General features: G+C 40.5%; 1 protein-coding gene across 1 annotated transcript in view; it reads right to left on the bottom strand.

Moving 5' to 3' along the window:
- Positions 1–26483, bottom strand: part of LRP1B (LDL receptor related protein 1B) — a 1239928-nt gene that overhangs the window by 257473 nt on the left and 955972 nt on the right. The window contains exons 44-48 of the mRNA XM_039494476.1: positions 16737–16929; positions 16066–16191; positions 6864–6992; positions 5971–6090; positions 112–225 (exon numbers count right to left, since the gene is read on the bottom strand). Coding sequence (XP_039350410.1) covers positions 112–225; positions 5971–6090; positions 6864–6992; positions 16066–16191; positions 16737–16929 — 682 coding nt within the window. The remainder of the gene's footprint in view (positions 1–111; positions 226–5970; positions 6091–6863; positions 6993–16065; positions 16192–16736; positions 16930–26483) is intronic.

Below are 26483 nucleotides of genomic sequence, written 5' to 3'. Positions count from 1 at the left end.
CCAAGATAATAGTTAACTCAAACAAGAGTTAATTGCAGATCAAATGTGGATAACACTTTAGCACTTTAAAGAGAGACAGAGACAAATGTGACAGAAAACTGAATTTCTTACTGCAATTCTTTTCATCTGAACCATCTGCACAATCAATGACCTGGTTGCATTGTGCTGATTTTGCAATGCAAATCCCTTCTGCACAGAGAAATTCTGTTGAAGCACAGGTTGAATCTACAAAGTATATAGTAACAAAAAGAAACAAACAGTTAAATGCAGTTTGCATTGTTTCAAAAGTTTATAAGTAAACCATTAGTTTTAAGTAACCATGCATTTAAAAAAAGGTTAAAGCATGTATCACAAGTAAGACCATTATGTGAAAAGGCCTTAGAAAGAGATTTTTTTTAATTTCTTACATATATATTATCACAACAGTTGAGCATTCCTAACATTTGCTGGAAAAGAAAGAACAGATGCATCAAGCTGTTTTGTTCATTTAATGTGCCAAAGTAAGGTTTTCATTCAAAATGCACATTGTGGTTACAAATGCTCCACTATGAGATGGTGTTCAACATGACAGTTTCTTCAGTACTACAGCTTTTGACATTTTAATATTATAACCAATTACAAATATAAGCTAAAGCTGTATAAATTCTAAAATACTCACAATACTTAATATAAAAATCATAATACTTCGCATTTCTTATAAAGCACCTTTCATGTGAAGATCTTGAGCACTTCATAAACATTTACTTGTTACAACCAGTGAGGTATGTAAATACAACTATTTTTATTTCCATGTTTCAGAAGGGTAAGCCAATCAGTTAAGTGACTTGTCCAAGTCACAGATGGGGCAGGGGAGAAAAGAAAGAGAGGCACTGTACCAACATTTCAAGTATGTCTAAGAAGGAATATCTACACTGCAATAAAACACCCATAGCTGGTATGTGTCAGCTGACTGGGGCCTGTGGGGTTCGGCTTTGGGGGCTATAAAATTGCAGGTCAGATGTTTGGGCTGGAGCCTGTGCTCTGGAACCCTCGGACCCAAGCCCGAACGTCTACATGGCAATTTTATAGCCCCACAGCACAGACCCATAAGCTGTAGTCAGCTGAAACAGACCAGCCATTGATTTTTTATTACAGTGCAGATATTTCTGTAGTGTAAGAGTGCAAGTGGAGGTGGGCACTCTACCTACAACCCACCAGGGTAGGTAGATTTCAACAACAAAAGGTTAGGAACCATAAGCTAATTTCTACAAAAATTCATTACAATACATAACCCCAAAGTAGGAGTAACATCTGTTTCCAGCACATCTAGGACTCAGGCAAGTGTTGAATAATGATAGTAAGATGTTCACTTCACCTTCTGCTTGCTGAGGCTACAGAGTGGAGTTTAAATGTGGTTGACTGTGGCAAGATAATTTTTTCCTTTTAAATATCCTGATCCTTTCTCCTTGGCAACCAAAATCTATGCGGTCCAGGAAACCACAAAAATATTTTCAACAGTGCCTAAAACTATTTTTAAAACTAAAAGGATATAAAAATATCAATGACAGATCAGTAACTTCTTTTTATTTTAAGTGTATTTATCAGTAGGGTGGACAACTTAGTTTGAGTAAATCAAATAATAACTTCCTGAACCTTCAACAACCAAATTGTGTCTAAATTTCAAGGAAGGATGGTTAACTCTTTTCCTTCTCCTCCTGCTCCCCATAATTGTTGCTGGTGGTCTTCTATATAGTTGGGAACTTCCTCAGTACTGACACAAGGCAGGACTAAGAATCCCAGAAAACATCAAATTTTTCAGAACTGGGGCTTCATAGCTATGCTATACAGCCTGGGAAGTATTTACCTGGGAGGCTTTACAGCTCATTTACACAAAATAGTTGCACTAGTTTAACTTAAATTGGTTTAGAAACCAGAGCAATTAAATCAGTGCAACTGTTTATGGACATCAGCTTAAAATCACAACTTGAGTTAAACCAATGCAACGTTGTGTCTAGACCATGCCTCAGAGACATGAAGTTCAATGTGCACAGAAGTTAGTCTAATATCTGCATCTATTTCTAGAGACAGGGTACAAAGCCTTCATCCTCCTAAAGTATCAATCCTTCTATAAAGACTGTTGCTGCTACCATTAGATGGGAGGGAGAAGTCTCCCCATTACAATGGTGGTGGGGAGAGAAGCAGAAAGCCTGGGATAGGTAGCTCATTAAAGGCTTAGCAATTTTAATACACTTCAGATACACATCTGAACTTTGCACCAAACCAGAATTGTGAAACTCTAGAAGTTCATTCAACATTAATAAGGAATCTTGTCAAGAACCATGGGAAGCAGTTTGGTCATTAGATTTAATCTCTGGTGAACAAACCCCTTAGATTCATTTGGAAATATTCACTCTCTTGCTGCCATTCATCCATTAAGCTTGGGATGAAGTGAAAGTCTAGAAACCAGTATTTATTATTCGAAGGAGCCATTGATTTATTTGTGAATGAATCTTGATAGGAAAAAAAAGAAATGAAAAAAGAAACAGCACATTCATTCATTACCTTTGGAAATGTCTTCAATTATTTTATTTCTGCTTGCTATAGGTTTACTAAAATGTTTTAAATGACTGCTCACTAAGAGATAAATCCTGCATTTACACCAAGGGCTTTTCTGCAGCTGAACAGTGCATTTCTGCACTGGATTGGAGAGAATTTGGGAAGACCATACAAGGTGCTCACTTCCCTGACCCTAGAGACCAGCTCTGTCAGGGTGTCAGCATTCTCCTCACTCTCACAACTTCAGAGAGGATACAAGAGGCCCACAGAAAATAATATATTAAAAACAAAACAAAACAAACAAACAAAAAACACCACTCCTTCAGCCTATGGGTTCCACAGTCCTACTCAGTTGTTACCAATGAAAGCAACATTAAACCCTGCATGTCTCACCTATATAAACAGAAACTTTTTTATTTATTTGAACTTTATTACGTCTGCTACAACAAGAAGCTTTTTTTTTTAAATGGCCTATCTATATCTAGATGGATGGATGGATGGAAGCCCTTTGATAGATGGGCTAATTCCTCCCACCCTCCTATACACCACCCACTAACAGCAATCCAGACAATGGGAGAGAGAAAAGGGTTCAGAAAAGCCCTCCTTTTATTAATAGGACAAATCTAGGGGAAGATGTAAACCACTAATTTTGCTATGTTTGGAATATTGTGTTCCTTGGTCCCAGACCCACCAAACCTATGGCTTTTTCCACAGACTATCATATTTAAGACTTTCTAGGGATATGAGGGGAAACCTCTTGGCCCATGTGGAAATCCCTACGTGACTGGCTTCCTTTCCCCATTCTCTGAGCCAGACCAGCTAATCAGAGCTGTTGCCTCGGACAGACACAGCACTCCCTTTCAGGAGCAGACAGGAGAGTTAAAGCAGGGTAGGAGTGAGGAGAGGAGCTGATGGGCCTATACCATTTTCACAAGATGGAGGGGTAGGCCTGCAGAGAAAGATACCTGCAGCTTAGGTCCAGTTCTGCGCTCTCCTCCATCAAGTGAAAACTGTATCAACCTGCTCCTTGCATTCTCCTCTCCAAATCAGCACATTATTCACAGGAGGAGAAGGGCAAGGATAAAGCAGAGTCCAGTATGAGCTACTGTGGTTTTTTTCTATTCCCTCTTCCCTACCTCCTTCCTTTAGGAAAGTTTGTTAGCTCTCCTTCCCCCTCCACCCTCTGCTCCTGCAAGTCCAGGCATGGGGTGAGAGATGCTCAACACACCTCATTACAGCTTCCCCTTTCCTTGACCCAAGCCTGGGAGGGAGGATTAGAAGAGACCCCTACCATAGCTGTAATTCCCCCTAACCTACAGGCAGTGTGCAGGGCACAGAGTGAAACACTGGCGATGGGGGGGGAGGGGGAGAGGTCCGACAAGGTTGAGTAGACCCAGAGTCACACGGCTGGAGGCCTCATGATCCTGCCACACCCTGTGGCAGGAAAGGACAAGAAGACAATCTTCCAAGCGGACTAGAGTGGTTGTGGGGAAGCAGCCAATGAGAGAGGCTGCAGGGAGCAGGCATTCAGGGTCCAGTAGGGTCATATAAGAGGAGCTGCAGAACACAACAGCAGTCAGTTGCTGCCTGGAGCTGGAGAAGAGAAACCTGTGTTCCTGGCTGGCTGAAAGAGCAGCAGGACCATGGACAGCTCAGTGTGGGCAGGGACCAGGGGAGCTAAGAAGGAGTTCCTGGTTTGCTGCTGGGACTGAGTCCAGGACAGTCTGCTGGCAGGGACCAAGAGACCGAAGAAGGAGCTTCTGACTGGCTGCTGGGATTGAGTCCAACACAGCTGTGAGCAGGGACCAGGGGAGCAAAGGACCTCCTGACTGGCTGCTGGGACTGAGTAAGGACTGAGCCCAGGGTGGGCTGCAAGAAGACAGTGTCTCCAGGGAGGAAGCCCTGGTGGTACAGCCCCATACCTGGGCAGGGATAAGTTAAAGATGGTAGACCCCAGAAGGGGTGTATTCTGATTAACATACAGTATGTGAGACTCAGCCGCAGGGCTGAGTCACCGAAAGCTGCCTGAAAAGAGGGGTCACTAGAACTGAAAGATTGCAAACACACTCGACCAGAAGTGTGTACTTGCAAGAGATGGGTGCTGTCCTGTTACAGGGAGTTAGGGAGCAGGGAAAGAGGAGAAGCAAGAGGTCAGTATGGGAGACACAGGAGGATGGAGGGGAGACATACAGAAAAGTATGAGGGCCCTTCCTCCATTGCTATAGGCAAGAAGCACTGGCCCCAGTTAATCAAACCTCTGAACCCCTTACCTCCTTCCACAGAATGAACTGAGTTCTGGCCTCCTTGTGCTACAATGAATAATTTCTCCTTCATTGCTTCCCCATTCTTTTCTGCAGTACCACATTTTATCACTCCCTGCCCCCTTCTCTGTGCCTTTCTCCCCTGCCCCATACATACACCATTCCTTCCTTCCTTCTTTCTGAATTGACATTCATGTAAGTGATTACAAAAATATGCAAATTAATGCGTAACTAATATATAAAAGGTTTTGCTCTGATGGTTCTGGCTAGAGATTTTGTCATAATTATATCTCTTTTGAAACATAACTCAGGATTTGAGTTGGTTATCAACTATTTTATATTCACTAACATTTGTAAAAGGACATTAAAATATTTATAGCATATGTATTTAAAAATATTTTTTCCAATAAGCTTTGCACAGAGCCAAACTGCAACATGGCTGAGAAGAACTGACACTGAACATGGCTAGTGCAACCAGCAGCATTATCTTTTCTCTTCATCTAGTAAAGCTGCCCAGATTCAGAATAGAGTACATGACATACCGACGCCCTGTATAACGAAGATGCCACAACACACCTTGCTGCACAGAAAATCACTGCCACAATTTTTTCTGGACATTCCCACTGCCACAAGCCCTATCCCACAAGTAGGTGGGGCTTTTAGCCACTATCTATTCAACCCTAATAATAGTCACTTAGACTATGACCGGATTAGAGATTTTGGTCATGGTGTAATGCAAGTTAAGTGATTCCCAATTAGTCCAAGTAAACACAATTGTGCATGCAAACCTAGACACTCTAGGATACAACCTTGGTTAAACCTAGGGCTCTCTCATATGTCAATTTTTTGGCTGAGTTCCACTCTTAACATCACTTCTTTTCATCTAATATGATTTATACAGGAGCCATCACTGTGGAACAGCATCTGGATCTCTTGTGAGCAGGTAGGGGAGAGCAGAAAGGAATGGATCTTCACCTACACTTACCCAGGATTATTTCACAGGCGTCAGCAAGCATTGTAATGTTTCTTCTGATATCTCTCTCTCAGTCTAGTGCATGCACAGACATTTGGTTTAGAGCCAAAACACACAAATAAAAACAAATAAAGAGTATAATGCCACCCAAAAATACACATACATTCTAGACATAGATAGATAGAAGCAGCTGGCATTTACCTTTACAGTCCAATTCATCAGAGTTGTCACCACAGTCATTTGTGCCATCACACATTTTGTTGTTTGAAATACAACGGCGATTGTAACAAGGCCTAAAACCTCTCCGACAGCTTCTGTTTTCTGGTAAAGTAAATGTAATAGACTTATATAGAAATTGTACACAAATAATAAATATTTTATTTAAACAAGCAAGCAAACATCCCAGAGACATTTCCTTCAGAAATGTTTACGGTAAGTTATAAAAAAATATGTGAAACTAATAATTTATTGTCCAACTGAAAGAAGTTGATGGACGAACACATAAACCAGTCAAATATTCTAATACCTCTACTTACAGAAAAAAGAATCGTAAAGATTTGTGGTGGGGGAGGGCTAGCTCAGTGGTTTGAGCACTGGCCTACTAAACCCAGGGTTGTAAATTCAATCCTTGAGGGGGCCACTTAGAGATCTGGGGCAAAAAAATCAGTTCTTGGTCCTGCTAGTGAAGGCAGGGGGCTGGACTCAATGACCTTTCAGAGAACTGTAGTGGGGAGATTTTTGTTATACTCTCCACTTATCTTTGTACTTTATAATACTTCCATACTAGTGTTTTCCTATTTTAAATCACTGACAATTTTAATACAATTGTATTTAAAACTGAAAGATAAATCTATATCGCCAGAGTAGGGCTGAGAATAAGTAGGGGAAGATTTTCAGATTTAGGTAAGTAGCTAGGTGGATTTCTTTTTCTTTTTGTTTTAAGACCAGAAATGGATGACATAACATACCTTGGGATTCATTGTACTAAATATAAGCCAATCAATATAAAAACAATTTGAAAGACATTGCATTTAATATGAATAATTATGAAGCCAAATTAAGAAACTGAAGCAACAATGTTTGAGAACACTTACCGCAATAAAATAGTTTTTCATCCGATTTGTCCTTACAATGAGCAACGCCATCACAGGTTAGTTGGTAGTCAATGCATTCACCATTTCCACATTCAAACTCAGAGTAAATGTTGCATGTGGAGTTTTTAGCTAAACACACACAAACAAAATACAAGTGTTCAAAGCATTATTAATAGTTTGCATTGCACAATGAAATTAAGCAACACACAGTTCAAAAGCAAATTACTTCGTGTTTTTTGAAGACTGTGAATAGAAAGGTGTACAACTAGAATCACTGATCTTTCAGACTGGACTTGCTACCTAACCATCCTACAGCTGCTCAACTTTTAAAACCTAACTTACAAAATTAAATGTAAATATACCTGTTGTGTCTATCTTTTAGATTGTAAGCTCATTGGACATTGTAATGAGGTGTATCTGGTCCTTTGAGGCCCCCTGCTGGAAAACTGGAAGTCTTACCATACCCAGCTCTAGGAAAGAGTAGTAGTGGTGTGTTCTCCAGGCTGCCTAGAGAGGCTGTGGGGAAACAGCCAATCAGAGAGAGGCTGCAGGGAGCAGCCAATCAGAGCCCAGCCGGCTCATATAAAAGGAGCTGTTGGATAGCGCAGATTAGTCACTGGCTGGACCCTGGGGAGCAAGGACAGTGCTCCTGGCTAGGTGCAGGGCTTGCACTACCTGGACTGAGCAGTTGTTTGCTGGAGCCAGAGGAGCAAGGAAGGTGTTCCTGGCTGATGACTGGGACTCAAGCAAGACTTCAGCCCTGAGATAAGGGTGCAGCTGAAAGTGCTAGGGCTAAAAAGGGAAGTGGCCCACAGAAACACAGCAGCAAATAGCTAAAGGGAAGCAGCCCATGGCTGCTACTTATAGGGTCCCAGGGTTGGGACCCAGAGCACTGGGTGGGCAACTAAAATGATTAGGGGTTTGGAATGGGTCCCCTATGAGGAGAGATTAAAGAGGCTAGGACTCTTCAGCTTGGAAAAGAGGAGACTAAGGGGGATATGATAGAGGTATATAAAATCATGAGTGGTGTGGAGAAAGTGAATAAGGAAAAGTTATTTACTTGTTCCCATAGTATAAGAACTAGGGGCCACCAAATGAAATTAATGGGCACCAGGTTTAAAACAAATAAAAGGAAGTTTTTCTTCACACAGATGCACAGTCAACCTGTGGAACTCCTTGCCTGAGGAGGTTCTGAAGGCTAGGACTATAACAGGGTATAAAAGAGAACTAGATGAATTCATGAAGGTTAAGTCCATTTATGGCTATTAGCTAGGATGGGTAAGGAATTGTGTCCCTAGCCTCTCTTTGTCAGAGGGTGGAGATGGATGGCAGGAGAGAGATCACTTGATCATTACCTGTTAGGTTCACTCCCTTTGGGGCACCTGGCATTGGCAGACAGGATATTGGGCTGGATGGACCTTTGGTCTGACCCAGTAGGGCCATTTTTATGTTCTTACGTAAGCCCAGAGAAGGGGGCAGAAGACCCCAAAGAGGGTCAGCATTTAATTGAACTGTGTTATCTCCCAAAGAGGATTAAACTGAACTGGAGAGCTGGGGTCAGGAAGGAACACTACAAAGTGAAGAGTCACCAGCGAGTGACCCTGGGGCACTGCTCCGTAATAAAGCAGTACCATTGGAAGATAGCCCATGAGGGGCTGAGGCTAATGGATCAGGGCATTACAGAGGGCACCATGAGGGGCCCCGATGGACTTGTGCCCTGGAAGGGGCCTGTTTTGTTTGTACACCTACAGACTGTATGTGACTCAGTTGGAGGTCCGAATCACTGAAAACCTGCTCGAGAATTTTAACTATCAACAGGGGTCACAGCAAACAGAGCAAAGCTGAGAGACTGCTGGTGCAGACACACCCAGCTGGCAGGGGCACTCACGTGAGGTGAGTGGCCCCATTGCAGACAGAGGTTGTCTTTCTTTTAGGGTATGGTACAGTAATGAGGACAGTGCTGGTGCTAACCAAATAAAAACAAATAATTTTAATTCGTTCCAGATGAGGTAAAACTAACAGAAGACTGTGATAGTTTCCCAAATGTACAGATATGCATCTAGGCAAATTAGAGGCACTGATTTTGCTGAGGTTTCTAATTATTTTTATAACTTCTGGTTTTGGCTCAGTTGTCCTCTCTCCTTTCCCGCACCAGCCCGTCATGAAATATCACATGATGCACATTAATTTCTTAATGGAAGTGTTAAAATGCTTTGTGCCTACTGAGTATTATTAATAATTCAAGATCTCTTCAGTTGAGCACAGCCAAAAACTAGAGAAAAACACCTTTATCACTATGCACCAGATGCTGCAACTAACACTCCCAACGATAATTGATGGCACTACGCAAATGTTTAGTCTGTAAACAAACATACTCTGCAGTGGTCAGGCAGTCAATGTACTACTTCTGCAGCTGAAGTGAAATGATGGCCTGCAAAATCTTTGCAGAAAATCAGTTGTTTATACCATACAGAGTACGTCTATATCTGCCACAAATCAACTACAGAAATGTGAAGTGTGCATGTGTTTTAATCTGTTTTCCAGAGGCAATAATGTACTTATCATTTCAAAGGAAAATGTGTATGTATGTGTAACCTCTCAACTTCTGCTTTCTCCCACATATATTTATTTATCATTAGATTAATTAGCAACAGCAGTTAGGATGGTATTCAGTATTTAAAAAAATAATGTAACTGCTTTTGACCGTCATTATAGCACACTTATTTTATAGGTGTTGGTCTAAATGACTGAACTGTTGCTGAATGATTTTATTAATCCTGGGAGGTAAAGTACAAAAAGCATATTTTGAGGAGGGGAAGGAGTGGGGTGAACTGCTATAGTTCTGGTTCTTTTCAATATCAGTCCCATTGCTCATACTAGAAGAAACAGATCTCTATAGAAGCTGAACCAATCTGATTTGAAAGAATATTTCTATTTAGCTCCAATGTGAAGATAATTATGAAGGAAGAAGAGATTCACTGAAAACATGAATTCTGGATCAGGATAAAATCTGGACTATTCAGGATGGCAGTTTCAGTCAGAAACAACAACAAAAAAACCTTACAGGTATATCAGACATCCAAGTTGAGAAACTCATGACTCCTCCAAAGATTAGTTATGTGCATCTTAAAACACTTCCTATACCTTTCTTCCCCCATTTTTTATTGTTTAGAAACAAATTATTATTATTATTATTTAGGATCCTGGGAATTACCATGCTGAATCAGACTCAGAGCCCATCCAGTTCTGTTCAATATCTTCATCAATGATTTAGATTGGGGTGGACAAACTTTTTGGCCCAAGGGCCACATTGAGGTTGCAAAACTGTGTGGAGGGCTGGGTAGGGAAGGCTGTGACTCCCCAAACAGCCTGGCCTCCACCCCCTATCCACCCTCTCCCACTTCCTGCCCCCTGACTGCCCCCCTCAGAACCTGTGACCCATCCAACCCCCTGCTCCTTGTCCTCTGACTGCCCCCTCCCGGGACCCCCACCACCCCTAACTGCCCCCCCTGGACACCACCCTCTATCCAACCCTCACTGCCCCGTCCCCTGACTGCCCCAACCCCTATCCACACCCCTACCCCGACAGGCCCCTGGTACTCCCACGCCTATCCAACCCCAGATCCCCATCCTCTGTTCTCTATCCATACCCCCACCCCCCGACAGTCCCCCAGGGACTCTCATGCTTATCCAATCCACCCTGTTCCTGGCCCCTGACCACCTCTGCCCCAGAAGCTCCTCCCCATCCAACTACCCCCTGCTCCCTGTCCCCTGACTGCCCCCCAGAATCCCCCACCCCTTATCCAACCCCTTAGCCCCCTTACCATGCTGCTCAGAGCAGCGTGTCTGGCAGCCGTGGCGCACGGCCGGAGCTAGACATGCTGCCGCTCTGCTTGGCAGGAGTGTGCCACTCTGCTGCCCAGAGCCCTGCCCGCACAGTGGCATGGCTGCGGGGGAAGGGAGGCAGCAGGGGAGGGGCCAGGGACTAGCTTCCCTGGCCGGGAGCTCAAGGTCCGGGCAGGCCGGTCCCACAGGCCAGATGTGGCCCACAGGCCATAGTTTCCCCACCTCTGATTTAGATAATGGCATACAGAGTACACTTATAAAGGCTGTGGATGATACCAAGTGGGGAGGGGTTGCAAGTGCTTTTGAGGGATTAAAATTCAAAATGATCTGGACAAACTGGAGAAATGGTCTGAAGTAAATAGGATGGGGGTCATAGTGGACCACAAGCTAAATGAGTCAACAGTGTAATGCTGTTGCAAAAAAAGCAAACATCATTCTGGGATGTATTAGCAGGAGTATTGTAAGCAAGACATGAGAAGTAATTCTTGGGCTCTACTCTGCTCTGATTAAGCCTCAACTGGAGTACTGTTTCCAGTTCTGGGCACCACATTTCAGGAAGATGTGGACAATTTGGGGAAAGTCCAGAGAAGAGCAACAAAAATGATTAAAGATCTAGAAAACATGACCTATGAGGGAAGATTTAAAAAGTTGGGTTTGTTTACTCTGGAAAAGAGAAGACTGAGAGGGGAAATGATAACAGTTTTCAAGTATGTAAAATGTTGTTACAAGGAGGAGGAAGAAAAATTGTTTTTCTTAACCTCTGAGGATGGGACAAGAAGCAATGGGCTTAATTTGCAGCAAGGGAGGTTTAGGTTGGACATTTGGAAAAACGTCTTAACTGTCAGGGTAGTTAAGCACTGGAATAAATTGCCTAGGGAGGTTGTGAATCTCCATCATTGAAGATTTTTAAGAGCAGGTTAGACAAACAGGAATGGTCTAGATATTTAGTCCTGTCATGAGAGCAGAGGACTGGATTAGATGACCTCTCAAGGCTCCTTCCAGTTCTGTGATTCTAATCTATTATCCTGTTTCTGACAGTGTTCAACACCAGATGCTTCAGTGGAAGGTGCAGGAAACACACAGTAAGCAGATGCTGTATAATCTCTCAGTTTAAAATCTCATCCTAATCGCTAATAGCCAGTGATTGGGTTAAACCAAGGGTGGGCAAACTACAGGCTGGGGGCCACATCTGGCCCATCAAATCTTTTAATCAGGCCCTTGAGCTCCAGCCACTCAGCACAGCTCCCGGAAGCAGCAGCATATCCTCCGTCCAGCTCCTATGCATAGGGCAGCCAGGGAGCTGCCCAAGTGCCAACTCTGCAGTTCCCATTTGCTGGGAACCGTGGCCAATGAGAGCTGCAGGGGTGGTGCCTGCGGACAGGAGCAGTGTGTGGAGCCCCCTAGCTGCCCCTCTGCATAGGAGCAGGAGGTGGAACATGCCACTGCTTCCAGGAGCTGCTTGAGGTAAACGCTGCCCAGAGCCTGCACCCATGACCTCCTCCTGTGCAACAACCTCCTGCCCCAGCCTGGAGCCCCCTCTTGCACCCTGAACCCCTAATTTATGGCCCCACTCTGGAACCTGCACCCCCAGCCCAGAGACTGTACCTCTTCTCACATCCCAACCCCCTACTTCAGCCTGGAGCCCCCTCCCAGACCCCAAACCCCTCTGCTCCACCCCCAACCCCCTTCCATACCCTGAACTCTTCATTTCTGGCCCCACCCCAGATCCCGTACCCCCAGCCAGCACCCTCATTCACCCCAACTCCCAATTTCATGAGCATTTATGGCCCGACATACAATTTCCATATCCAGATGTGTCCCTCAGGCCAAAAAGTTTGTCCACCACTAAACCCTGAAGTATTAGGATTTTATCCATTCCAATTTTTTTTCCACTATCTGAAAAAACTCTGGAAATTCTTGTTAGCCATATAAACACCCATTTTTCCTTTGAATCTTACTAAATTTTTGACATCAGTATCTTGTGGAATAAGTTTCACAGTCTAATTATGCACTATGTGAAAAAAGTATTTCCTTTTATCAGTTTTGAATTAGCTACAATTCAATGTAAATGACTGTCCCTTTGTTCTTGTGTTTTGTGTGTGTGTATATGTGTGTGTGAGAGAGTGTGTGTGTGTGTATATGTGTGTGTGTATGTGTGTGTGTGTGTGTGTGTGTGTGTGTGTGTGTGTGAGAGAGAGAGAGAGAGAGAGAGACTAGAAGCTCCTGATCTCCCTTCTTTATATACCTGTATCATGTCCTCTCTTATCTGTCTCCTTTCTAAGTTAAACAATCCCAATATTTTCAGTCTGTCTTCACATGAGAGATTTTCCAGTGATCATTCTCATTACCCTTCTCTGAACCCCCTCTAACTCTGCAATACATTTTATGATATGGGGTGACCAGCAGTTCACACAGTATTCTAGATGGAAACATTGCAACTCATATAATGACACTACAGTGTTTTTGTAAACCTAAAGTTAAGATTGCTTATTTTTCACATAACTTGAGGACCTTGCATGAGGAGGCACAAGGAATATACTGAAGCTGTGGCAATTCAGGATTGTACTGCTTTGGGGGCATATAAATGCCATACCATGCTACAGACTTAATTATATTGTGGAACTTATTGCAAACCAGCTGTATGACCCATTCTCTCTCTCAGTTCTGAACTGTAGGTCATTATCAGTACTTTTAGGGCTACACAGGACATATGCTTCTTTACTTAGTTACTAAAGTCTTAATTAACATTTTCTGGAAATACTGCAAATACAATCTCAATTGATCACTACTGGCATTGATTTCACAGCTAGACTAAAATCTGCTCTCTGTAACAATGTTACAGGTTTAATTAACATCTTTGTTACCACTAAAAATCATCTGTACAACTCATTATATCTCAATTATATAGCCAGTTGGAAGGGATTTTGCAGAAAGGCCTTCAAATCTAATGCACATTAATGGTGTATTACTTTACCACTGCAACTTTTCTTTAGATCAACTGTATCTACTCTGTTATGAAAGAAAAGTTTTAATTTCCATCCTACTACATATTTAAATACAAGCAAAAAGGACTTTTATGTTATTTTAAGGGCCTTTTAATAATAAAATATAAAGGACCAGTTTTAAACCACAGTGTATCACGTGCATGTGCTGGGTATGGGGGGAAAGGATGTGGAGGATCTAGGGCTGGTCTGCAATAATTTATTAATACTGTATGGGACTGGTTATTGAGATAGCTACTGTATAGCTATATTGGGTTACTGGAATGTTTACTGTATGCATATATTGCCTTATTTTAATAACAAGCTGTTAACAAAAAGACAACACAGTTGATCCAGATAAAACACCTCCTGTTAAAGAGATCAAGAGGTTAAGGGACAACACCTGAGCTATTAGATGCAAAGCTATTCCAGGCGCTGGCCAGTTGTTTTGCCAAGGCTGGGAGTCTAAAGATCAAAAGTACAGTAACAGTTAAAGTAGTTCTCCAAAGAGAGGGCAGTTGTCAGGGGCTGTTCATGAGGCACAGGCTGATGCAGATACAGGTCCTGTGGAAAGATCTGAAGCAGCTGAGCCTTCCTACACTTCAGGGGGATGATAAGCATTAGGAAAGATAGAAGTGAACATGGACTGTTTTATAGTTTTAAAATCTTTTTTCTTTACTGCTGTACTGCATTCCTATTAAGATTCAGTAATACTTTGTTTTAAGAGATCTATGTAGTCAAAGGCTCAAGTCCTAATACCTGAGGGGGTGGGGGGTGCACTCAGAGAGACTTGAAAGGGGCTGCTAACTGGGTAACCATGACAAAGGAATCAAATTACAGTAGGGCCAGTTGGAGGATTTCTGGCTAATTCAGACATAAGGAGTGGCATATACTCCACTCCAAATCAGGAGGGCTGCCCAGAGAATTCAGGGGGCCTGGGGCAAAGCAATTTCGGGGGCCCCTTCCATTAAAAAAAGTTGCAATACTATAGATTACTGTATTCTCGTGAGGGGCCCTGCGAGGCCTGCGGCAAATTGTCCCACTTGCCACCCCTTCTGGGCAGCCCTGCAAATCAGACCAGTTTTGCTTGCTGATGGGGTTGGGTGGAAGAGGGGGCAGAGGCATGTCAGTGCTCCACATTCTGAATGTGACTAAGTCCTCTAAGCAGGGACGCAAGATGTCCCCTCTCCCAGCCTGCACAAGACCAAGAACATTAGGTGTGTGGGTGGGGTAAGGGCAAGACAATTATACTACCCACTCTCAAAATCAAACATCAGAACAAGATTAATGCAAAGGGTGCACATGCTGCATCCTTTCAAATCACAGTACAGGGATAGGCAACCTATGACACGCGTGCCAAAGGCAGCTTGCGAGCTGATTTTCAGTGGCACTCACACTGCCCATGTCCTGGCCACCAGAACTGGGGGCTCTGCATTTTAATTTAATTTTAAATGAAGCTTCTTAAACATTTTAAAAACCTTATGTACTTTACATACAACAATAGCTTAGTTATATATTATAGACTTATAGAAAGAGACCCTCTAAAATGTTAAAATGTATTACTCGCAAGTGAAACCTTAAATTAGAGTGACACCACTTCTGAAAGGTTGCCGACCCCTGCACTAGCAGCTACTTCTCCCCACATGCACACCAATTCAGCACCAGATACAATATGGCCAATAATAGCCACAATGGATCTCCAGTGATTCTTCAACTACTTTATAAAAGGTTTAGCTCTCTCTCCTCTTCCTCACACTATTTTGTGTCACGGGGTGTCCAGTAGAGAACTAGAAAGATGTCTGTGGACAATGGCTTTGGAATAACTGATTTATAACACCTTTCATCCTAAGGGGTGCTGAACACAGTACAAACTTATGTATACAAATTTATATACAACTATATTCAATAATAATTTAAGCAACACCTGGGCATGTTGGAATCTGACAATTATAACGCTACACATTTTAGGACAGGAAGTGAATACTATATCCAACTGACGGAAAAAAAATACACCAGAGAATTGAAATAGACTATAATTAGTCAAGCTGGAATTTGGCCAGGACACTAAGGTTAACATCCTTACTCTTACAAAATGTTGCATGGGATCTTTATTGGATAGAAATGTCAAAACCTTAGTTGTACATTCAAAAGATGTCATCTCCATTAACACAGTTCCTTCTAAAATCATTCTGGGGCATTGCTTAAGACTGAGAGAGAAGAAAGACACTTACTGAAGCACCAACGTTACTTCCGACAATAAATATAAGCTGTAGAGGTCTCAAATCCAAGTAATGGGTTGGCCCAAACCAATTTTATTTGTGAGATCTGACAGGACCACACCATGGGGGATCACGACATCGACTAATATTACTTACTCACACATCTGTTGTCATCTATCAGCATTCGATCCCCCCTACATGAACAGTTCACTCGACCATCAGGAGTCAAAAGGCACAAGTCATGACAGCCTCCATTCATTTGTGCACAGGGAGACAGTTCACCTGAAAAATAAAGAACTTTTGTATTATCAAGTTAATAAAAACAGGCCATCTTCTATTAACTTTGTGGTATCTGCTTCAATGCTTCGTATTATTTGAAAGATCAGACTTCAATGCAGTTCAGTCTCCTGGTAAATGTGTTATGGGTCACTGATACATTGACAGATTTCAAATAAAAGTCTCTATATATGCCAGTTAGGTAGGAATGCCACGATGCCAGAGAGGTTACTGTATTAAATAAGATGGAGCTACTTTTAGCAGAGGTGTAACATGATTAAATGAAACATCAAAAATGACAAATATTTACAAAGAATCTACTAAATACTTTTCCATTTCTGAATGCTCAAGCCAGAAAAATATACACAGTATTCCAAGAAAATTTTATTTCTTTGGAAAAGGAGTGTTCTCTATCTTTTAGTTAATATTCCACATAATGAAAAGAAGAGGTTATGAAATGCCATAACATATAATTTGATGAAAGCTAATCTAAATTTCTGAAAGCAACTATATATAATTAAGAACCCATTATAGTTTGTTTTGTAACTCACAATTGTTAGTATCATTGGCAACAGCAATGATGCCCATTGGCTGATGTGGTATATCAGATCGAAGAACTTTTGTATCTCCTCCTGTATATTTATTGGAGCGAAGAATAGATCGTCTCACCCAGTCTGACCAAAAGATATAGTCATTATATACAGCCAGGCTGAGAAAAGTGCCTGGTCCAGACTTGACAATTACCTGAAGTACAGAAATACATAAGAAAAGCATTTAGATGGCAATCCGATGTAGATTTATTTACTTATTCAACCAACCTGTATTTTAATAATAACTGAGGGAAAGGAGACCAAGGCAGAGAATATCAGTAGACATTAAGGAAAGCAAGGCTAATTGGGAGACCTCAGTTAGAAGTTAGAACATATTATTTGAATAAAGAATGAGTGAGTGAGTGTTGCCTGGTGCTTTGAGTAGGGGATTAACACAGGCTTTGCACTGACTCACTGTGTCTCTTTGGACAAATCACCTGTACCTCAGTTTACCAGTATCATAAAACAGAAATAATACTACTTATCTACAGTAATTTACAAGGGTGTTGTGAGGTTTCACTTATCATTTATTTATTACTACAAAAGTTTTAAAATGCAATTACAGCTGCCCATATGGTGCTTTGCGTGCCTATTGCATAAAATAAAAAACACAGCATAAAAATATCCACCTTAGCTGCCTTATCAAAAAGGGGACAAAATGATTCTGCAGCATGCCTGGAAGGCTAACAAATCTGATTTCTGGCTAATCAAGGTGGGGAGTACGTTTCAAATTGAAGACTGCTCCCTGAGATCATTCTGTCAGGAGCTCCTTCTCATTTATATTCAGGGAGATGCAGGCCAAGTTAATGAATGTTCGTAAAGTGTTTTGAGATTCCCAGATGAAAGAGGTCATATAAATGCAACTGAATATTACTAAATTACATTCCACTGTTCAAAACTTAGAGTTATTTAAAATATGGATTGTGGTTCACTATATAGTATATTGTCAAAGACTTTGAAAAAGTGGAAATATTATTCCCACAGATATAGTTTCTGTTTTTCATCTCATTCCAGATGATGACTTTCCTAAAAAATAATAGAAAGACATGGGCCACTGCTTATTTGACAACACAGACACCAGTGGAGAATATAAACAATGCAGTAAATATTAATTAAGAGAATTTTATTTTCCTTATCGCTCAGAAACTCTACTAGATTAAATTCTAGACTGAAGAACTAACCCCAAATTACATTATTTTCTCTGAGTGAACAATTACGGATTTTTAACTTTTAATGCTGCTATAGGATAAAATGGAAAAAGAAATATAATTTTATTTCAGAAAAAATACATCTGTGCTTTGCTCTAGTCACTTATAGAATGATGTATATATGAAAAGTATGTAACAAGAAGAATAAAATCTTATAGAATGATTGTTTAATAACAAAACCCTCCCTGCCTCTGAGGTGTAATATTTTTAATTCCTCAGTAATTCATATAATACCTAGGAAAAGCTTTGGACACAAGACAGATCTTCCAGAGTTCCCTAAAAGTCAAAGGAATTAAGCGCTATCAGATCCTGGGTGCAGGGATAAAATGCGTTCCAGAGACAAAGATTCCTTCCTGAAAATGCACCCCCAGCAGTCCCTCCTATTTCAGTGGAAGAGTGGTTAACTCAAGTGCCTCAATCGACCTAACCGTTGTAGTGTCGCAGCAGAAGGGTAGCTCCAAACCAAACTTCTGGGAAATCCCTATTGATTTATTTTATTTAATCCCCAATTGCACAATCTTTACAAAACTGACAGCCATACTGACAACTTGGTTGAAGCCAACAGGCCATATTTACAGAAATTTACAATAATTTTCTAGCAACTTGTATTCCTCATTGGTCATTTACAGTAAAACAGACTATGAATACTTTTTAAAATATATGTTTTAATGACCATAAATCATGTTTTCTTGCTTATTCTTCCTTCCCCACATTTCCTATTTCCTTCTCTCTCCTTTACTTCTCTCACACCATTTCTTTTTTCCCCCTCTTTTATTCTCCATTAGATTTTTTCTTCTTCCTATTTCCCCTATCATGTTTCCTCTGTAAACTAACACCTCCTCTTGTCCTCTATGTTCTTCAATCCCTTCCCATACATTCTGTCTTCTCCTATCTCCCTCCAACCTCCATTCTTGAATCTTTCTTTTCTATCTTCCTCCTCAACACACTCATTGTTATCTCTCTTTGGCTCTCAATTTCCAAAGTACTCTCTCTTCCCCAATCACCCTGTTTCTCCCACCCTTTTCTTGTTTCTCCACTCCTTTCCAACAGTGTTTCTCCTCAAGGCTCAGGCTAATCATGTGTCTGAAAATGGAGTCCCTCTCTCTTGACGGCCAACTGTAACCATCCCTAGTGTGCTTTACTATGGAAGTTACTGATGCATACACTAAACATTAACTCCATCCTGAAGTTGTCTTTTGTCTAAAAATAAACTACTGATCAAACACTTCAGTTATTAGCAAAATAAAGTCAAACCTCGATCAGCATTACTTCAGTAATGATCAGTTCTACTACTCTCTCCTCAAAATCTGAAAATTGTGTGTATTTTAATCACTAACAACAACCTATACAATACATGTACCCATGCCATTTACAATAAAACTTCTATTAACTTCATGTTGTTTAAAATTTACATTTTATATTTTTCTCTAAAACAATCTCAAAAAGGTGAAGTACTAAACACAACTCTGAACAGTTTGTTTTTATTTTAAGAAGCTATATTGATACTATGTATACTACAAACTAATGGATTAATCAGTATTGGCAATATCTATTATATGTCTCCCCACATTCTTCATATCATCCCACTTATATGTTGTTCTTTACATACCAATACAAATTTATTTATGTTTTTAATTTACTTACACAGATATAACTACCTTCAGAGAATGTTAAAAAGCCAAATCACTCAAACTAGGAAAAAAATAGAATTAAGGTTGCTAATGCTTAAATCACTTCCCTTGCTTGAATGCATTATGATATAGTCTTTAATAACATTATCACATACTATTTTTTCACTGGAATAGGTAGCTACGGACCAATCCTATACATTTACACAATGAAGTTTTACTGACTTCAGTGGAACTGTTCACAATGCTTTAATTTAACCATGTGTTGAAATCATCCAGATTCTCCTCAAAAAACCACAAAAGTGAGATCCACAGAATTGATGTCAGCAGAGCTATGACAATTTACACCTGCTGAAGATCTGCCACATAAATTATATACACATACGTTAGGATATGCCTGTTGAATGCAAGTAGGTTACAAACAACACTCTGAAGGATCAAGGATGTAAAGTGGCCAAAAGGCGAACAGATGTCTTACAAAAAAGATAGCCAGGGATACACATGGGATTAGGTTTGATATTTAACAGGCAATTATAGGAAGATAGTACTAAGTAGCTATGGCTTTCTTTAATCTTCATTTCATAATAATAAAATTATATATATATATATATTATTATGAAATGATGATTATCCAGAGTGACATAGTTAATTTATTTTTTAACTGGGAAACAAGAAAGATTTTTGCATTTTCATAGTCAAAAACTATACAATACTTTTTGGTGGTCTTTACTTAACCCAAATGTAAGCTAACATACTTCATTACTTGTAAAGAGAATAAGATAAAATAATATAATGAAGAAGACCAAGACTGAAACTGTATACAATCCCAAAATGATAATTCTCATTTTATGAACTAAACAGCTTACCTGTAGAACTGATTACATATGGAGTAGTACAGTATTACTGTACAGAAGTACAGTGCTTCTGATTCTCATCACCCTTACAGAAACCTATACAATGTTGTAACTCCATGGAATTCACTGATATTACTCCTTATTTATACTGGTGTAAGTGAAATCCCCTTGTTCTACGTGGGGCCCCAGCACTCATTTACTGCACACTATTCAAAGTCTGCCCTGAAGAAAGAGTAATTAAATTCCTCATGGGCTTCTCTATGGTGTTCATCACAATAGTATCTAAGTGCTTCACAAAGATTAATAAACTTATTTTTACAATAACCCTGTGATGTTAGGGAATATTATCCACATTTTAAAGATGGGGAACTAAGGCACAGAGATTAAGTCGAAAGTATCCACTAATTTTGAGTGGCTAATCTGAGATGCCTAGGAGTTGATATTTTTCAGAGTGCTTAGCATTGTATAGCACTTTATATGTTGAAAGCACAACTGCCATTGACTTCAGCTGCAACAATGAGTGCTCAGCACCAGGGCTGGCTCCAGGGGTTTTGCAGCCCCAAGCAGCAAAAAAAAAAAAAAAAAAAAAAAAAAAAAGCTGCAATCGGGATCTGCGGCAATTCGGCGGCTGGTCCTTTGCTCTGAGCGGGAGTGAGGGACCCTCTGCTGAATTGCCGCCGAATACCTGAACGTGCTGCCCCGTTCTGGAGTGGCCGCCCCAAGCACCTGATTGCTAAGCTGGTGCCTGGAGCTGGCCCTGTAAATCAGACCCCAAAGTATCAAGTTAGGAACCCAGAAAATAAGGAACACACATTTACACACATTTAATGAACACCTGTGAAAAATCTGGTGTAAGTAATTTGCCTAGCATCACATACAGACACTGGGGAAGAGGCAGAAATAGAATCCAATTATCTAGGGCAGCATTTAATCGCCTTAATCATGAGACAATCCTTTCTCTTCCTGCAATCCCCTGCCTCATTCATTACACACCTTCCAACTTTTTCATCAGATGAAGCAGGGGTCCTGCAGACAACAGCTTCCTTTACTTTAAAGGTGAATCTCTCACGGGAAAACTCAGTTTTGTCTCTGCTATGTCTACTTATGTGATGCTGGACTGGGAGAGAGGCATGTTGGAATGGACAGGGCAGGAGGAGTCATTCTTAGGGGGAATAGGTAGAAGAGCCTATGCCCATTAAAGTGCATAGTGCACCAGAGCCTGCAGCCAAAGATTCCTGAGCATCATTCTGCTGTCAGCAAAGATCTGTGAAACCCAATGGGAAAGTGTCCCATACCCTCCTGTACTGTTCCACATACAGGATGACAACCTACCACTGCTATCACTTACTCTCTTAGCTCAAGCAGCAGAGAGATCTGTGCGGTGGATCTCAAGGTTCCACCCTGCTGATGAACCATGGGAGGGAGTCAATGTGGTGTCATGTGATGGAATGTCTATTACTTCAGTTTGCTTTTCAAAAAAACCTAGGAGGAGATTACACACATACAAACTACAGTTCTCAAGCAACTTTAATCCAGCCTCCTTGTGCATATGCATTATGATCCAGTGACACATCACAATGATCCAGTGACACTGAACTGACAGAGTTCCCAGGGGAGTTGTTCAATGCACTTATTATTGTGACCAATGATGAGGGAACAAAACTCTTTTCAGAATGTTGGCTCTGTTTGTCCACCAAATCAAAGATTCTACAATGTTCTGTAGTATGCTGATTAGCATGTGAAGATTATGCAGGTTAGGTTTGAGCCAACCAATGTTAAACCAACCAAAGTAGCATTGGCCTCCTTCTGAGATGAGGAAATGGAGTGATACATTCACTCCCATGAGACCCATTAGATCGAAAAATAATATTAATTTATGTGTTTAATAAGGATTAATCTCCAAAATATATTACACTGTGTTCAGAAATCTTTCCTCTGGAAGGAAATCCCTTCCTGCTTCTAAGTCCAGTACCAATCCTATAAAGAAGATTATTTAAATTGGGCAGATATTTGATTTCTTGACATTTAGAAGAAGTCCTACATCTATTAGCAGGGAAGTTATAAACTGAATGTGAGTCAACATATCCTCATGTGAGGTTGACTTCAGCAGCCAGTTGTCTAAGTATGGGTAAACAACAATACTGTGTTTTCTGAGATGTGCCACTTCCACAGAAAGGCACTTTGTAAAGACACTTTGTGCTGTAGAAAGCCCAAATAGTAGGCACTTGTATTGAAAATGTCTCTATCTCACCATGAAAACAGATACTTTGGATGATTTGGCCAAGTAGAAATATGTATCCTTTAAATCAAGAGTTGAGAACCAATCCATGCTTGTGATGAGGGAATGATGGAGGCTAGAATTAATATTCAAAACTGAAACTTCCAGATAAATATCTTCATCTTTCTTAAATCTAAAATTGGATGGACCCCCATCTTCCCATATTTTTTCTATTTCAGGATATATCTTTAATAAAAGCCTTGACCCCATAAATATTCAGGAACTTCCTTTGGAGCCCCTTTTAGAAGCAATTTCTGGCCTTATGTCAGAAGAACACCTTCATGAGATTGTTCCCTGAAATGGGAAGGGTAGGAAGTAGTGTTTGGAACTGTATTGTATCACACTTTTCCATTATTTCTAGGATCCATTTGTCTGATGTTACAAGACGGCTGACAAAATAGGGAAGCCTGTCTCCAAACAACAGATAGGAAGGAATTTTGCAAGCTGGTCCAAAACTCTGGAGCCACATGTCAAATTTGAAGCCATGAATTCAAACAAGAAGATGAGAACACAGATTGTTTGGAATTCAGTCTGCTACAAATATTGATACTGAGAATAAGTTGGCTGTTGGTGTTGTAGTTGCTGCCAACTATGAGCCAAGAAATATGATACAGTGGATAAAATTGCCTCTGCTAGCAAAAAGAAGAAGTAGGTCATCTCATTTTAGAAGAAAAATATAAATCAAGTGATCAAGCTGTAGATCTGGTCCCCTTTAATTTCTCAGAAGAATCATCTGTTTTGTTACTAACCAAACCATTGCCCTGAAAACAGAGTTCCTCAGCTTTAAACCTAGCATTCACAGCCAACAAAGAAGACCTTAATCATGCATGTCTTCTAAGGATGACAACAGATGCCCTGGCCATTGAGTCAGAAGCATCAAAAGAAGCCCCAAGGTCATGTTTTGCCATGTTCTGACTTTCTGTGAGGACTGAATTGGCAAGTCTCCTCTGACCATCCTATAAGTCTTAAACAAATGTAGCCATCCCCCCACCAACCCCAGATGAAACTGGTATCAGGACAATACAGCTAGTAACTGGCTGCTTTAATACCCCATGACAAAAAAGAGAAAGTATTCCTCCAATGGGAATCCAGCTTCTTCCCTTATCTACCAGCTGGAGTAGAATGGGTTTGACCATATCGAGATCTGTTACTTACTGCTGCATCCACCAAAGAATGAGGTGGGGCAGTATGAAAATATGACAACACTTCATGGGGGAGCTGATATAGTTTTTCTATTTTCTTAGAGATGAAGGCAGGATGCAGGAGAAATGCAAACTGCTTTAGCATGTTGCAAAAGTCCATCCCAAATAGGTAAAGATAAAGAGTCCTACTTCTTCAACAATCTCCTAAGATGTCAAAAACTGGATGCGATGTTTCTTCTAAAGCAACAGAAGGTACGTTCAAAGTAGATGCCATTCGATCCACCAACTCACAGAATTGTAATGCATCCTTTGAAAAGATAAAGCAGAAATAATGCCTACGTTTTCATCAGGAGGCAACTCTGGCTCCGGTTCTGAATCCATCTGTTGTTGTTTCAAGAGAGAAAACAATTCCTCTTCTTCCTCAGCAAATGTATCAGGTAATATGGGATGGGCTGCAGACAGAACCAGAGGCAATCAGAATTGAAGAGACCATTGCAACCAGATCCTTCATAGCTTGAACCTCACCATCCAGTCAATTGGCTGTGGACAACTGAAAAATTCTTGAGGCAGGGTCCAGTAAGTCTCCCCAATAGTTAGGATCTGGAAACATGTGCATAGGATTGGGAGGAACAAACTCTCCATAAGGCTGCATCACTATAATTTACATCGACTTAACTATGCAGTGTAGACATAGCCTTAGTGAGTATCTCAGCCAAACCTGAATGGAATTTCATAGGGGAAAGAAAAGCTACCTCTCTCGCCTCAGGGCTCTCTCTCTGCAAAGGCATACTGCAAACAACAGAGGTGGAAGAGCTTCTAAAACAAATAATAAAGATTGCAGAATCTTTTAAAATGGAAAGTGTAAGGAAATCTACATACAGACATCACTTAGCTGCTCTCTCTAAAACAACGTATCTAATTAAACCATTTAGCAAATAATTGAATGTTATTGTTAAATGTCATGCCTACCCTTCATTTTCATATCATTATAATTTTCTTATTATCTATATTACTTTTCTTCTCTTTTTGGAGGGCTTTTGATACTCATGTAAAATAATTTCTAATTTAAAAATTGTATCTCTTAGGAACTATTTGCAGAATCACAGCAGTTAGATATGAAAAAGGCATTTAGCTCATCCAATCTATCAATCATTAAAATTTCCCATAAAGTAAAATTAATTATGGACAAGATAACGCATTTGCTATCTTAATTATACATGTGGGGCTGTACTTTGAGTGAGTTACCAAGTGATAGGGCCCTCACCCATCACATCTGTGTTTTTAAGAATTATGGTTATGATAGGTATGCAACAATGTAAGCGCTCATAACAATAAACTGTAAGTATGATGTGTTTGGTTCACTTCTGAAAAATATCTAACTCAAAGTGCTGTGAGTGTCAATAAGTTATTAAATTCTTATCTGTGAATGAAAGAAACACCATCACTTTCCATCTATTAGGTATTGTGTTTATCTGGTGAAGATTCATTTCAGTTAATTAAAGCTGAATCATTAACCTTTACAATTTTGGCAGGTGTCAGAAAGGATAACAAAGAAATAACGACAGTTGTTCAAGAACATGTTCAGAGCTGCATTTACTGCAAGCAGCACAGTATAAAAATAGCTAATATTTTATAAATGTGTTTAAAAAAAGGAAGTGAAATAATTTGAACAGCAGCAGTTTCCAGTATAATCTAGACATACCCGAGTTATGTTATGAAGCTCTATAATTAAGGGTAGGTTAAGTTTTGCAGTTAAAGGATGGATTCAACCTGTTTGTTATCTATGAAAAATACAATGTATTTTCCAGAAAATTATGCTATTGATTCTGGGTATGGAATGAATTTTTGATCATTTACAAGTAACTCTATTAAGTTTACGAGTTTACTTTAAATAAATAACTTTAAAATGAGTCCTTTAAAAAAAAATTACAGGACATTTATTTGCCCCTAATGATCTCAATAACTGAATAATACATCTCTTCAAACTTCTTATATAGTTAAAACCAGGGCCAGCTCCAGGCACCAGGCAGGTGCTTGGGGCGGCCACTCCGGAGCGGGGCAGCACTTTCAAGTATTCGGCAGCAATTCGGGGGAGGGTCCCTCACTCCTGCTCGGAGCGTAGGACCTCCCGCTGAATTGCCGCAGATCGCGGCTTTTTTTTTTTTTTTACTGCTTGGGGGCGGCAAAACCCCTGGAGCTGGCCCTGGTTAAAACTCACTGAAATCGTCTGCAGAGGCTCTATTTGAAGTTTTATTATTTTTATTTTCCTTGTTGTTCTTTCATAACTGAAAGTTGCTCCTTCAGAATAGACTAAAGAATAATGCTCTACTACAGAGAATTCCACAAAGCACTTTCAAACTGAGTATTTTTCTCAACAGGACTGAAGCTACAGGTTACCCTTAGCAAAGATGTCTCCATTCCTCTCACTGATCTTCTCTGCTTCCTAACAGCATAGAGGGGTATCATCTTAGTTGAGGGTGGCCTGGCTTCATGCTCATTTGGAACAATGTAAAAGAGTGGCTCTTTTGAAGGAGGCTACTTAATGGAAGCAGGCCCATAGCTTAAGACTGCTGAGAACTATGGGACATGGTGACTATT

Source organism: Mauremys reevesii, linkage group 11 (assembly GCF_016161935.1).
Source record: "Mauremys reevesii isolate NIE-2019 linkage group 11, ASM1616193v1, whole genome shotgun sequence".
Classification (NCBI taxonomy): domain Eukaryota; kingdom Metazoa; phylum Chordata; order Testudines; family Geoemydidae; genus Mauremys; species Mauremys reevesii.
Note: the sequence above shows the minus strand (reverse complement) of the source record. Positions and strands in the feature narration are given on the sequence as shown.